The sequence below is a fragment of the Chiroxiphia lanceolata genome, chromosome 3, assembly GCF_009829145.1.
Source record: "Chiroxiphia lanceolata isolate bChiLan1 chromosome 3, bChiLan1.pri, whole genome shotgun sequence".
NCBI classification, from domain to species: domain Eukaryota; kingdom Metazoa; phylum Chordata; class Aves; order Passeriformes; family Pipridae; genus Chiroxiphia; species Chiroxiphia lanceolata.
In genome coordinates, this window is record NC_045639.1 from 38,069,315 (window position 1) to 38,082,754 (window position 13,440).

At 35.8% G+C, this 13,440-nt stretch overlaps 1 protein-coding gene across 1 annotated transcript in view; it reads right to left on the reverse strand.

Annotated features, from left to right (window-relative positions):
• Positions 1-13,440, reverse strand: part of FMN2 (formin 2) — a 179,844-nt gene that overhangs the window by 80,696 nt on the left and 85,708 nt on the right. Inside the window, exon 8 of the mRNA XM_032681420.1 lies at positions 11,653-11,740. Within this exon, the coding sequence (XP_032537311.1) occupies positions 11,653-11,740 (88 nt within the window). The remainder of the gene's footprint in view (positions 1-11,652; positions 11,741-13,440) is intronic.

Consider the following 13,440-nt stretch of genomic DNA (forward strand, 5'->3'; position numbering starts at 1 on the left):
TCAAGAACTTGTTTTTCTGTTGAATTGCTTAATCTATTTAACTTTTACAGAGGAAAGTTAAGAAGCAACCTGATTACCTACATGCATGAGAAGATATCTGAAAGTAGATGTATTTGTCTGTATTTGTCTGTAATTTTACAGATAAAAAGCAGGGAAGAATGAAGGGTACTTGTAAATTAATCTGACAAATTCACTACGGAAACAGCATTTTAAGTGCTGAAAGTGAGGGAAATTTACCTTTTGAACAATGTTTCATGGGATACATTGGCTTGTCCATCATTTAAAGTATTTCTATGAAATCCTAGACTCACCAAAGTCAGTGGCAAAACTATCAGCAACTTCAAATAAAGCAAAAGGTTGAAGGGTCAGAATTTCAGCTGGAATTGAAGATCATTTATACTGCTAAAATGTTCATATTTATACAGACTAATAGCTTGCGGCAGAAATTAGCAGGCAGTATTACATGACTTGCCTTATTTAGCAGCCAGACTCAATGCTTAGAATGTTGTTTCTAAAAATCTGGAGTTGAGCGGCTTGTTTGCCCTTCGCTCAGTCTCTCTGAAGTACTCTACTAGTCTTCTGTAACATCACCAAGCCTAAATCATTCTACATGGAATGTTGCTACCCTTTGATGATTTACAACAGAAAGTACTGCAAGTTCTTTTAGCCATGAAGACACATATAACTATTCAGAAACAAGCTTTCCCTGCTTATGGGTCAAGCTAGCCAGCTGTGTGTGATATTGGTATCCGTAGTAGTAGCAATAGTTAGGAAACACTACATGGAAACTTACAGGGATTCAAAAATCAGGCAAAGCAGGTCCCATTTCCCTATAATTGCTGTAAAAGCAGCTGTTGCAGTCACAACTCAAAATACAAATTTTCTTGGTCAAGAATTACAAACACAAAACATTTGAGAGGTTTCCTTTCAAAAGCAAATTTCTCTTTCCTTCTGTCAGATGGTAGTATCTCACTGAAATAAAATTACATACTCTCAATTTTTTCTCCAAATCAAATTAAAATTTTATTTTTGGCACAGCAGAGAACAGTTTAGATGTAGCCTGGTATTCTACATGTCTGCCCTGTCAGATGTCTGGATAGACACCAGGGATTTCATCGTACTAAGGCACGTTAAGCCTTTTACCAAATATTCTGAAGTTACAGTACTAAGGAGCTACAGATGCTAAGAAAGTGATGTAATGATCTTGTGATATTTAGTCCATGTTTTAAGTGTGGTGGTATTATGAAAATAATGCAAAAAGATTTTTGGCTAGGCAGATGACAGATTACACAGCTTTACTCATTCAAATCACAATACTGTGATAGCTGATTGCAGAAGGATGCATGTTTATGGTTTAGGTTTCATCTTTTTTTTACACTCCAAAGTGTTTCTCAAAAGCCGGTATTAATTCTAGGAATAAAGGCTGGGATAGCAACAAAACCAAATGCCCACGTATGCAGAAAACCAAAATAGATACAAGTCTAAGAAAAAAACCACCCACTGTTATTTGGAACCACATATGTGTATTTATTTCAGTATCATGACTAGATTTGGCCTACTGAATACTTTGAGATTACCAGAGGCACTTTGTATTACTTCAGTTCAATGACATCAGGCTATATTTTGTCTCTAGGTGGCTAAAGCAATCACAACTTCACTAAAATCAGAAAACGCATTACAATGAAACGGAACCTAACACCCATTGTTTGGGGAGGTTTCTTGTGAAACAGCAGAACAACAGAAATCACCCTGATCTTTCATTGCCTACGGATAACAGAAGAAAAAGAAGAGCAATAAGCAGGAGAAATCCAGGTACCTCTTAAAGTGACAGGTACAGAAACACCAATACACTGGCTCCAGCATGGGAAACAGTGGCCTCTCAGACTAAAGGTTGCGCCATTTTTGCAGTACAAAACCGTAATTTCCCCGGCACTCTCTTACCCTCCCCTATCATGGATGATGAAGGGATACAGCAAGCAAGTCACTGTACCTAATCTTCTCATCATGCTTTCTCTTCCTTACACGCGGAGCTATTCTGTAAAGGAGGCTATTCACTGAGTGAGGAGCACGCCGGGAGGCACAGCGGGACACCGGGGCGAAGGCGCAGCACCGAGCGCCCTGCCCGGCGCAGCGCGGCCGGCGGGGCAGCGGCTCCGCTCTGCCGAGAGCCGGGACGGCGTGTCCCGGGAAGGCACAGCGGAGCTCCCGGCAGCGCGGGCCTCTGTTGCCACCTGCTGCCGGGAGCGGGGACCCGGAGCCGGCCGTGGCCGCGGGGGCTCGGCCGGGGAGGCGGCGGTCGCCGCGGGGTGGAGGGGGAGCAGTGCGGGAATGGAGCGCTGGGGGAGAGCCCGCCCGGCGGCCCAGGTAAGCAGAGCTCGGCGGATAAAAGTCAGCCTGTGAGCACGGTGTGTTTCCGTGTAGTTTCCAAGCATCTAACATCCTCAAAGGGCAGATTTGTATTTCCTGGTGCATTCCAAATGGAACAGAAGGACGATAGTCGGTGTGACAACTAATAATGCGAGGTTGTATATGGTGCCCTAATGGGTTACGGCAGAAGAATACAGAAGGCAGCATTAGCCGGTCAAGACAAAGCAATCGGTTGTAAAAGACCTACAGCATTCCCTACGGAGGGAGTTCATACCTAAATAGAAAAAACACTGTTAGTGCCCTATTACAGATCACTCAAGAAGCATCTTTATAATGACTTCTAAGTAGTAAAGGCTGTAAGGCAATATGAAATGTAGAAAACTTAATAGCAGAAGGTTTATTTTTTTGAGCCATCATGCAGAGTCTAAATTTTAGGGTACTACAGTCAAAAAGCAACTCAAAGTACCTAGGCAGATTCACCAAAGAGGCAAAGTTACACTTGATCTACTTCTGAATAATGTACAAAGCAGTTGGTGACAGCAAACCAGACTTCAACGAAATTTCTTTATAGGACTGGGGAAAAAAATTTTTAGAAGTAATACCATAAAATTAGATTTTATAAGCAGGAATTACCTTAAAATGAGAAGATTGTTTCAAGGCTAAAAAAGGATTGTAGGTCAGAAGGAAGCTTACAGACTTTTCTTTAGAGGCACAGAGGAAAAAAAAAAAAGGTCAACTGATAAAAGCACCACTTTTTCCCCCTTGTCTTTTCACATCCCCAGTATTCCTACTCCTCAAAACCACATATATGGTTAGGTATAAGAGCATAGGGGACACCTGTAAATAAAAGATATTATTTAAAATTGGAAATCAGCCAAAGAAAATAAAAAAGCAAAGTCTTGTAAGTTCAATGTAAATTAGGCAAGAACAAAAAGGTCTAAACCCGACTTGCCAAATGCATAAAGCTAGTAATGAAACTGCTTTGAAAGACATCAGATGTATGAAGCCTGACAGGAAACAGCTGAACATGCAGATAATCTGCCTGTAAAGAGAGCACAAAAGAAAGAGAATCAGAAAAGGTTAAACAAAGTATGTGTTAAGATTCACAACCACAGGAAAGGTCAAGGAGGTTCTCAGACAAGTTCTATACTTCTCAAGTCATACGTTTTGGACACTGTCTCAAATTGAAGAAGTTTCAGAACACACAAACCAAAACTTTAGGAGGATGCTGGAAACTACAAGCCAGAACAGCTTTTCTTAAACAATGTACAGATAAACCAATGTAATGGAAAAGCAAAGTAGCACATAATTTTGTAGCACTCACAGGCAACAAATAAATAGTGTTGCTTTAATGGAGTGCCCACAAAGACCCAGGTAAGAATGATCAGGTTGATACTGGTTTGTAAAAAATATACCTAAGGCTTCAGAAAAATTTATGCTGTGATGGTATAAGAGGAAAGGTCTGCTTTGGTTAAAAAACAACAACAACAACAGCAAAACCAAACAACCAAAAAAGAAACAAACCAAACTTGCTCGAAAAAATAGTAAATCAATACAGAAATAAATTATTAGTTTTCAAAGTACAAATCTGTAGCAAAGAAGTCTTACTACAAACTCTGCAGGTTACTGTGCTGTTTAATGAATGTGAGGTGTTAATGTCTGCAGATAGTAACATCACTTTAAAGCTGACTACAAACGCATACAAGAGGATCTCTCAAATATTCAGCGTCAATACATGTAAAGTAGATGAAAAAAAAAGAACTCAGACTGTAAAAGCACTGTAATGCATACAAAATTAGCAACTACTGTCCCCAAAAAGACACTTTCCATAGTTCTCTGAAAACGTAAGCTCAAAAACTAGTGGCAGTGAAGGACAAACAAAATGTCAGCAGCAATACAGAAGAAACAGAGCCCAAAAGTTGATGATGTGATACCTTGGCATAGACCTATGGTGCACACAGATCTTGAAAACAGTGTGCAGAGCCAGTCACCTCATTGGCAAAGAGAAGAAAGTACCTGGATTGTAGACTAGTGACAAGGAAAACTCAAAAGAAAACACAATGCGTATGAAAGTTGTTCCAAATAAGCTTTTCAACTTGGAGAAAGAGCTAACTTTCAAAAACATTAAATAGAGACCTATAAAAATTACATAATGAGTGGGCATTGCCCCTCATCTTAGCTTTTTTATTTTTATTTTCAAATTACCTGCAGAGGACATCGGGTACAAAGCTAGATAGATCTCCACTTGATCAAAGATAACATACAGCTTTAATTGCTGTTTTAAAAAAGGAATGGTAAGAAAAATACAGATATAGGTACAGTGAATGTAAAAAAAAAAAAAGAAAAAGAAAAAAGGGATGGGATTCATCTTGCAAGTTTTTTCAAGCCTCATTTTAAATACCTTGTGTTTAAATTAGATTAACAGCTATATACATGTAAGTGGCATTAATTTTCGAATACAAATTTTTTGTGTCTACAAACATATTCAAACCTAACACACACATGAACAAATCACAAGTGGGTTGTTGTGGCAAGCAGACTTTTCTTCTAAACCTTTCGGTTTAAAAAAAAAAAAAAAAAGTGTTACTGCATTATTGGAAGGTCTTAGTCCATTAATAAGTGTTTCCTAATTTTAATAATGCTAAAACCTCTGTGTAGTTCAGCATATAAGAGTATAACCAGTGGAAAATATTTCTGCTATGGAAGAGAGACAAGGTGCTCTTTTTCTCCTCCCCCCGCACCAGATTTTTACATGGTACTAATACTAATAGCACACATTTTGTGGCTTTTATGCTTAGAATTCTGTAATCATCCCTCTTCTGAGTGAGTACACAGCACATAAAGGAGAAATAACAGTACTGCTTTTTTTTTCTTCTGGGAGAACAGAACTTTCCTGAAACTTTCCTCTCAAATTTTCAAAGTTAGATCTGACTTCCAAGAAAAAAATTAAACTGTTTCAGTTGAAACAACAGACAAACAATGCAGTTACATTTTCTTACAAAACTTCTCTATTAAATTACATTCACATGTTCCTAACAACAACAAAATTTTTAATTATCCAAACTATCCAATGTGGCAGTAATTAGTTTCTGCTGATTCAAATATTGTGAAAAAACTCAATATAATTTTCTTCGTTTAAAACCCGAAACTTAACTTCAAAGCATTTCAAATTACAGAAAAATGGTTTAAATTTATAAATTTGTTTTTAAGTGTAAATTCCAAAGAGATATATTACATAAAGCATTCAGTTTCTTTCTTGACAATAAGAATATTCCTGTCCTTCATTATCTTGACGTATTGCACATATATTAAAAGAAAATTATAACCAAGATTGTATTTTTCCCTTAACAACTGCTGCTATTGCTTTATTGGCCTCTGATCACTGTGAACTAAACTTCAGAAAATCTCAGAATATAGAAAGAAGACTTTAAATACTAAGGGCAAGCTTTCAGGGCCTTTACCCACAGCTCAGTGGTTTATGCCACATCCATTGGAAATCACACCTGACTCCAAGAAACTTTGTTGTCCTTCCCCCCTAACTGCATCTGGCAGGAGTGGCCAGACTAGGGCATCAAACTCACTGCTCAATACAGAACATAGTGGGCATACTAACAGCATCAGAGCAACATAAACATCTGCAGCAATACATATGTGTGGCACTCTAATTTAACTCTGGTCTGTCTTTTATAGAAGTAATTTTCTGTATTCCATTGTTTTCCTTACCAATAATTTCCCAATAGGAGCTTGTAAAGTAATTATAAGCAAATAAAACTCATAAGCATACAATCTAACAGCAGGCATAATGTAATGAATATGGGAGCATAAAGCCAAGAAGAAATAGAGGAATTAGACTGAGAATTATGGTGTGAAGTTTTGAGGAAGTGGTAGTTCACGAGACTGAAAAATGCAGAACCAAACCAATCTTTACTTGGAGATGTCTCAGAAGAATCTAAATAGATGTTGGAAAGGCTACTGGGGGGAAGCTTAAACCATATTCTTTTAAATTTTTGGTTGCCTGCATGCACAATATTTGATTAAGAAAAAAAAAAAGAAACATTTAGAGAATTTAAATTCTCTACTAATAAACCAGAAGTAACAGGTAAAGTTTCATACTTTATAATGAACCTGCACTGACTGCAATCACTCTATGGATTATTCATTTAATAAATAAATACAGCCTTGCCATCTGATGGAAAAAACCTTCTGTGTTCCTCCAGCCAACATTTTTTTCCATAACTTAAATGGACAGAAATAATGATTTTGGGAAATTCTAAAGCAATGTTAAAACAAGGATTCCTTTCTAGTATAACAGTGGCCTAAAAACTTGATCTAATCTTCTATTGTTTTGTTCCTATAACTTGTTTAAACCGTAAAATGTCATTTGGAAAGACACTGATATATTTGTCAAGAATGGGTATAATGAGATTCAAATGATTGTGCTTACACACATATATTGTTGTTAGGATAAATAATGCTCAGATCACCCCTGGACTTTCCATAAACTAAACTAATCCTGAGTCTTATTTTCCAGATATTGAGTCATTCTTTCTGGATTGCTTTCCATGTAGAGCATCTCATGAACCTAGACTACATGACAGGTCAATGCGTGAATAATTCCTGCACAGAACACTGAAATAATGCAGCATAAGAGACATTTTATCATCTTTCTCAAGTGAAATCATTTAGTTAAACCTTTGACAAAGTCTATTCTTGCTCATCATTTCTATGTGTCAGTGTGAGCTGTCAAGTAAGAAAACAAAACCAAGACTTTCTCATGTTCTTTTGTCACTAATAGCTAAATACTAAAGAATAAACATTTATTTTTCTTACTAACATTTAAAGTATGTTCACTTCCTGCACATCTGTCTTGAATTCAGGGCAGAAGATATCTTTACTGTTCAAAGTTGTACTGCTGTATGCAGAGCAAACTTTGCCACAGATACAACTTCCAGTAAAATAATCTCAAATCCCAATTACAGTGTTAGTCTTTACCAGCTGTTAGGTCAATATGCCTGCACTTTGTTCCCTACTACTATGTTCCCTATTACATTCTTATATATAATCTCCTTTTCTAGTACCACTGACCAACGAGTTGAGGGTTGTAATAAAAAGCCTTCCTTTCCTCACTTCCCCACCTCAGTTATTAGAGTGGGACAGGTAGCTCCATCAAATTCTACAGATTACCGGTATCTCAGAGAGGGGGGAAAATTACTTATTAAATGAGGATATGAGAAGGTGGTCCAAAATTCAGAGGCAGAAATCTTCAAACTATTTCCAACAGAGCCAGGGCAATCACAATGCGGTATGCAAAACCTTACGGAAATATAGTTAGAGTATTGCAGCAATACAATGCCTGAAATGACAAACCCTGCTAAAAGAAACTTCTAAATTGGAAAAGTTTACAGACAACTTCAAAAGATAGAGAACTGCATATGTCATTTTTGAAGACTTTTACTTTCAACAATTGCAAGGCATGCTCAGACTTAAGGTGATGATTTTGGTGAACCAAAGCTTAATTTCCATATAGAAAATAACTCCTAGATACAAATTTCAATGTGTAATAAATGTAATATCTAGCTGCCTGAAATGCAAAATTTCTTTTTTTTCTTGGCTGACATCTTCGGTTTCATTTTTTCCTTCTATTTTTACACACACAGAGAAGAACTTTTTGCTATTCTTACAGCACTTAATGAGAGCTGTAAACACAGAGGAGAATAAACTGTACAAGCAAGGGGACTGTAGAAGTTACTGACAGTCCTATTTTCTGCAAAATAGTTACAATTTCAAACAGTTGTTCCATTTCAAGTGCTGACAGACAACTTGAACAAAAAGAGATATCTTATTTACAAGACATGGTCCCTAAACATAGACACAGGCTTAACATGTATTTATATTTTACTATATAGGGTGTTCATCATAGATTGCTCTAAGAAATTAACTGGAATCTGTTTGGATCTCTAATTTATGCATAATTGCATCTCTGAAATATTATGAAAAAACCCAAAAGATTAATGTTAAAACTCAAGTCTTTTCTCTAAGAAGAAAATCTGAACTATAAAGGAAAAATATGAAAGTGCTTGTTTGGCATTTCTCAAACTTTGGTCATATCATGCAGCCAAATACAGCAATATCTCCAGTGGGAATATAATACTGGATAAAGGATATTTGCGGTATAGTGAAAATACAAAAGCAAGCAAAACGCCCGGATAAAGTGTTTTGCACAGTTGATAGATGACTGCAAAAAAACATGCATCAGTAAAACCTTGTGTGAAATCAGAGAAACCACGAGGACTCATTTTTGTACTAATAACATAGAAATGGCACTGTGACTAAAGAGACCAACATTTCTTACAGTTCTAGCCTTGACTGCATAAAATAACTGGGAGTTCTGTTAGCAATTAGAATGTACTAAAAAAAAAACCCCATAACAACAAAAATTAATCTACCCTACCTTAAAGCACTACTAGAAAGACATACTAGAGTTCAGAAAAAATGTGCTCTGATTATTACTTCTTTCACAATTTAAAAATATTTTAAGAGCAGACAGGGTCTGGGAGTTTTTCTTACTAAACCTATTTTCAAAGTGGGAAGCAGACAAATGAAATTCTACAAGCAGACACTTAAAAAGGATATCATTGAAGAAATCTATTTAAGATGTATTTCAATATTATGAGATATTTCATGAAATGTCATCTGATCACACATGCATGAAAAAGTAGCTAAGTGTTCAAGATTAGTTAAGAAAATATCTTAAATGATTCACATGTTCAAGATTTCAAAATAATCTTTTATCAAGGATTATTTCTTACAGACAGTAGTTCATCATTGTTTTGTATCTTAAAAAGCAAATAAAAATACACCAAAACCACCAACCAAACAACAGAAAATTTACAGGACATTAAATCAACACTTTACCAGGTCTCAACTTAAAATTTTAAGATCTTCATCTAAACACAATATGATTTAAAACTTGAAATCCTAAATTTATTAGGTGAATTAGTACCCAGCAAAATTTGTTTCCCTCCTGTTCATGTACCATTTTGAAATATTTCGAAAGAACTAGAAAAAAGCCCTCACAATAACATACAAACCAAGAAATGGAATATCACACTGCATTGAAAGTTTCTCTCTCTTCTGGATGCTTTTCTATGACCAGTAGAAAAAAAAAAAACAAACAAACAAAACAACAGAAAAACAACAAAACCAAAACCCAGTTCTTCTGCAACTTGCATGAACAGTGCATACCAGAGATATGCTTTGTGTTTAATATAGAAAATATTTATAAGAGAGCCCATAAAGAAAGTTGCTTAGTGCCACAAATTGGGGGTGTCTGGAGTGGGGCAGGGAGAAGTTTCATTTGACTGCATTTCAAATTTATGAAAAACCATTGCTTGTATTGTACTGAGTGAGATGTGTGTAAATGTACATGTCCACATACATTAAGGATGGCAAAAATTCAAGACCACTACTAAAACCCTGGGTCATGGGACAAACAACATTTATTCCTTTTTTTCTGTAGTCATTGTCATACAACTTAAATATTAATGTATAAACATGCAAGTATATCAACTGATTTTTTTGCTAGCAGAGGCACTCATTATCATTATCTGAATTTTTGATAGCACCTTCTAGTTAGTAGATTTGAACTGCAGCAGACAAACCAATACGCTTTAACACTCAAAAACATGTAAAACCTTTTCTTTTTAACAAGGAAGTAAAAATAGCGCCCACATAAAGGTATAGGCTCAATCATTTGGGATTGTGACACCATAATTTCTGCATGGGCTCTATCGTTAGATCACTCAGAGGGCTCTGCATGGAGTGACTGATGCCAGAAATACTTCTTGGCGAGATCTCTATTTTCCTTGCCCCCACCACGCAAATTTCTTTCCTGCTTCTCACCACTTTTCCTCCATGCCTATTTTATGTTCTTTAAAAAAAAAATTTAGCACCAGGATCTTCCAATCATTTCCCCAAATTCTGCCACCAGACAGAAGTTTTTCTCATATTTGTTCAATCACTTCTGCACAGCAAGGGAATAAGAGAATTATTAAATTCCCCTTTGCAAAGACTTTTGGTTTTAGAAAACAGCTATTGAAAGAGGAACATACAAAATCTGCACACAGCTCTTAGATGATCATGTGTGCTTAATACTGTAATAGGATAAAGGTTAAGCATAATATTGTTTGACCCCTTCAACTACTGACATTCATGCCATGTTATTGTTAGTGTTGCATGTTAAGCAAGCAAATTTTCAATGAACTTGTGTTGGCTTTACCACAGACACAGATGTTAGGCGGACTCCTTTTTTTCATAAGGTTTTCATTATTAACTGAAACCAAGCTGAATATTTGACTGAAGGAAAGGACCATATCATTGTTTTCAGATTTTGCTCTATGACTTAACTGAACTACATCTGCCAGCTTTGGAAATACCAAGTACTTCTTGGCGCCAGTACTGGCGCCTTGCTCTATGACTACCATCTTAAGTGCTTCAGCTTGAGGAAGTCTAGTAACCATCAAAACAGTTTAATAAAAACTTAAAACTGTGATTAAGAGTTACTCACTAGCTGACAGAGTGCTCTCAAACTTGCTCTATTTATGAATAATTTCACAAAATAAGCAAATCACAGTAAACTGAACGCATGGCTGTAAATATGTTGCCTAGAAAGTTCACAAGATGTTTTTGTGATTTATGAAGTCTGTGTTATACTTGAAACCACATTTATTTAATAGATAGGCTGGCACTTCACAGGATAATTCAATCTGCTTCAAATCTATCCAAAGCCTATGGGAAACATAAGGGATGCTCTGAATATAAATGCAATTCCACTTTTCACCTTTTTGCACTACTGTCTCTTAGCATAAATGTGAAAACTATTACACTCCCCCAAAAGATCTTGCTTAATAAAAAATGTTGTTGAAGATGAAAGAACTCCACAGTTTGTGCTAGACTAAATATAGAAACTATTTTATAAAGCAAATAAATTAAACATTATAATTCAGTTTTCTGGATATGTCCCAAGGCTATCTGAATTAAAATAAGCAACATATCACTCTTTCTTCCTCAGAAAGACCAAAATTCAAAATGTCTATGTTATATACTACTTATATAACTGATGCTGAAAGGAGAAAATAAATGTCAGAGAAAACTGTTTTCAGGAAAAAAAAGAGTGTATAAAAGACCTCATATTAATTTATTTTACATATCAAAAGATATAAATAATTACCATTTCCAGATTATGAATTATGTGATCTGAGAATTAGCAATAGTTATTTCACTTACCATGCTGAATGTCCCTCATGTCTAAATGAAGGCTAGACATTAATATTCCAACAGCTTGAGATCTTTTGTTACTTAACAACTTGACAACCTGCCAAAAGAAACCCAACTATTATCACCGATCTGCAGAAAAACGTACAAGATATTTTGCATTACTAACAACAAATTCAAGAAACAGTACTTTGTAATATACACATCTAAAAATTAGGAATTTTATTGGTTTTAAAGTTTTCTTCTGCTGTATAATAAGTCATTAAAGGTGTAAGTAACTGTATCACTTAGCTGAATTTAATCCTAAAGTATCACTATACAGGTTCCCTTAGTCTTCCTCCTTCATTAGAACACACACTTTCAACTTCACACTGATGTTACTAAGTGTATGAAACACACTGTCAAATAAAAAAAATTCCAACTGTGTCTATCTTAGAATTGCTTTGGTTTCCAAAACCACACAATGATTTCCATCTTTGATGTAAGTTAAAACTGTGAGAATTTGTATTTTATTTGAATGTTTGACGTAGTAGGCGCCAATATGAATTTTATTTAAAAATCAAAATAACCACGTACACATTGGGGTTTTCTTTGATCACTTAAAGTAATATAAAAGGTCATAAAGCTTATTTGTTTCCAAATTAAAAAAATACAAAAAAATCAAGCCATCAAAAGGTCTTGCTCTAGGGAGTTAAAAGCAACAACCAAAATAGACTTTTGTACATGTTGGTTTTGCAAGCGTAAAAGCAACAATTAATTCACAGACTGTCTTCCATACAGTTCTAAGCTGTTTGAATTAAACTTGATGTAAATTTTGTATCACTGTTAGGATAAGCAAGTAATGCCAGAAAAGGGCTCTTATCTGTAAAATGACGTGATTCAAGATGAAGTACTTTTCAATGTATGGATACAACCATTACGTAGAAGGAAGAGGTTAATATTTAATCTACTTAGGTGCTGAGTTTAACACCATACTAAATACACTGAAGAAAACCTTTGTGAGTAACTTGGAGGAAAAAAGAAAAGCCAGACAATTAGAACTGTAAGTTCAAGTTCTTTTTTTATTGCAGTCAGGAAGCATACACATACTTTTTCAAGTTACACAGTTCCTATCTTAGCATCAACAGGCTGCATTATCTACAGCCCCACTGACAGAATTATTTAGAAATAATTAGTAGAAAGAGATTAAGAAAAGTAGAATTAATTTATCCAGAGTAAAGAATTGTCATGATCCAATTCACGTCTTAAAAAACCAGAAGACTGCCTAGAAGATATTTGCCCTGTGATTCACTGATTCATTGCCAGCTTTGATTCACTTAAGTTTTTAGACACAGGTTTGTACACTGATGTTCAAGCAGTAGAAGAGAAGAAAAAGCCTGACCCAGAACTATGCCCCTGGAGTTGCTTAGGAAAGGAAACTTGAGAAACTCACAGTACTTACAGTATAGGTTTTCTGAGGATGTGGTTAGCTGGCCAATTGTTTTATTTTAGTTTTTCCTCTCTTAAACCTTCATAACCATTGACTATGAAGATATTTCATCTCTTTTCCTCATACATGCCAAACTAGCTACAGTGAAGTGAAAATACAGCTGTAGAAGCCCAGTAGATAAGGGGTATATGTCTCAAACACCAATAGCTGGATAGCTGTTTGTGGTAATAACACCCTGTGAGAAGTAACAGGATGTGGCTGGAGAAGGGAACCATACGGAGGTAGGGCACCAGTTTTCTGGAACAAACGTCCTTGTTCTGGCTCCTGGAGATAAGCACAACACAGTACAGCGAAAACACAAGAATGAGGTC